The sequence below is a fragment of the Echinops telfairi genome, unplaced genomic scaffold (genome assembly GCF_000313985.2).
Source record: "Echinops telfairi isolate 266 unplaced genomic scaffold, ASM31398v2 ScPeMD7_7420;HRSCAF=8458, whole genome shotgun sequence".
Taxonomy (NCBI): domain Eukaryota; kingdom Metazoa; phylum Chordata; class Mammalia; order Afrosoricida; family Tenrecidae; genus Echinops; species Echinops telfairi.
The window spans coordinates 53,327,964-53,328,742 of record NW_022111320.1 but is presented as its reverse complement, the minus strand read 5'-3'; the positions used below and the strand labels follow the sequence as shown (position 1 = coordinate 53,328,742).

At 51.6% G+C, this 779-nt stretch overlaps 1 protein-coding gene across 1 annotated transcript in view; it reads left to right on the top strand.

Annotated features, from left to right (window-relative positions):
- PBRM1 (polybromo 1) overlaps positions 1 to 779 on the top strand; it is a 78,642-nt gene that overhangs the window by 64,419 nt on the left and 13,444 nt on the right. Inside the window, exon 22 of the mRNA XM_045297385.1 lies at positions 81 to 226. Within this exon, the coding sequence (XP_045153320.1) occupies positions 81 to 226 (146 nt within the window). The remainder of the gene's footprint in view (positions 1 to 80; positions 227 to 779) is intronic.

The following is a 779-nucleotide window of genomic DNA, read 5'->3' as shown; positions in this document are numbered from 1 at the left end:
CATCTGCTTTCCTTTCTTACCTTCTTTGTCTACTACTTGATTGTCAGCTGCCTTTCTTCAACCAGTTTCCTTTACTACAGGAGAAGGAAGACGTCCCTGTAGAAATGTCCAATGGGGAGCCAGGTTGCCACTACTTCGAGCAGCTCCGTTACAATGACATGTGGCTGAAGGTCGGTGACTGTGTCTTCATCAAGTCCCATGGCCTGGTGCGCCCTCGAGTGGGCAGGTTAGTGCCATTGAGCGGGCGAGGTGCGGCTGCATCGCAGGGAAAAGGAATCCGTAGGAACTTAGCACTCTTAGCGTCAAGGTGAAAATCCTTTCCTGGGCAACTCTTGGCACCTCCTCCACCACCAGACACCCCTGCTTTCCTCCACCTTCAGCAGGACTTCCTTTTGGAAATGCCTCTTCTGGCCGCTTTTGGTCTTTGTTGCCCATCCTCTCCTGCCTTTACTGGTCTTGTAGCTCAGAAGGCTCCTTGCCCACTTGGTGATCTCCTGTAGTTTAAATCTGAGATGACACTTCCTGTCATCTTCCCTCTTCTCTCCAGACTGAGTCAGCCTCTCTCGTCACATACTCTCCACACATGTCACATAGTGGCTTCACTGGGTGATTGATAGTCATGTTTCCATGCCAGACCCTCTTGCCCTGAGAATAGAGGCCCTCTGTTTTTGCTCACCTGTATGTCCTCTGTCGTTGGACAGTGCAGAAACCATGGTAGGGGCTCAGATACTTGATGAATGCGTGGAAGGGTGGCTAGGCGGGTGTCACACGGCAGAACA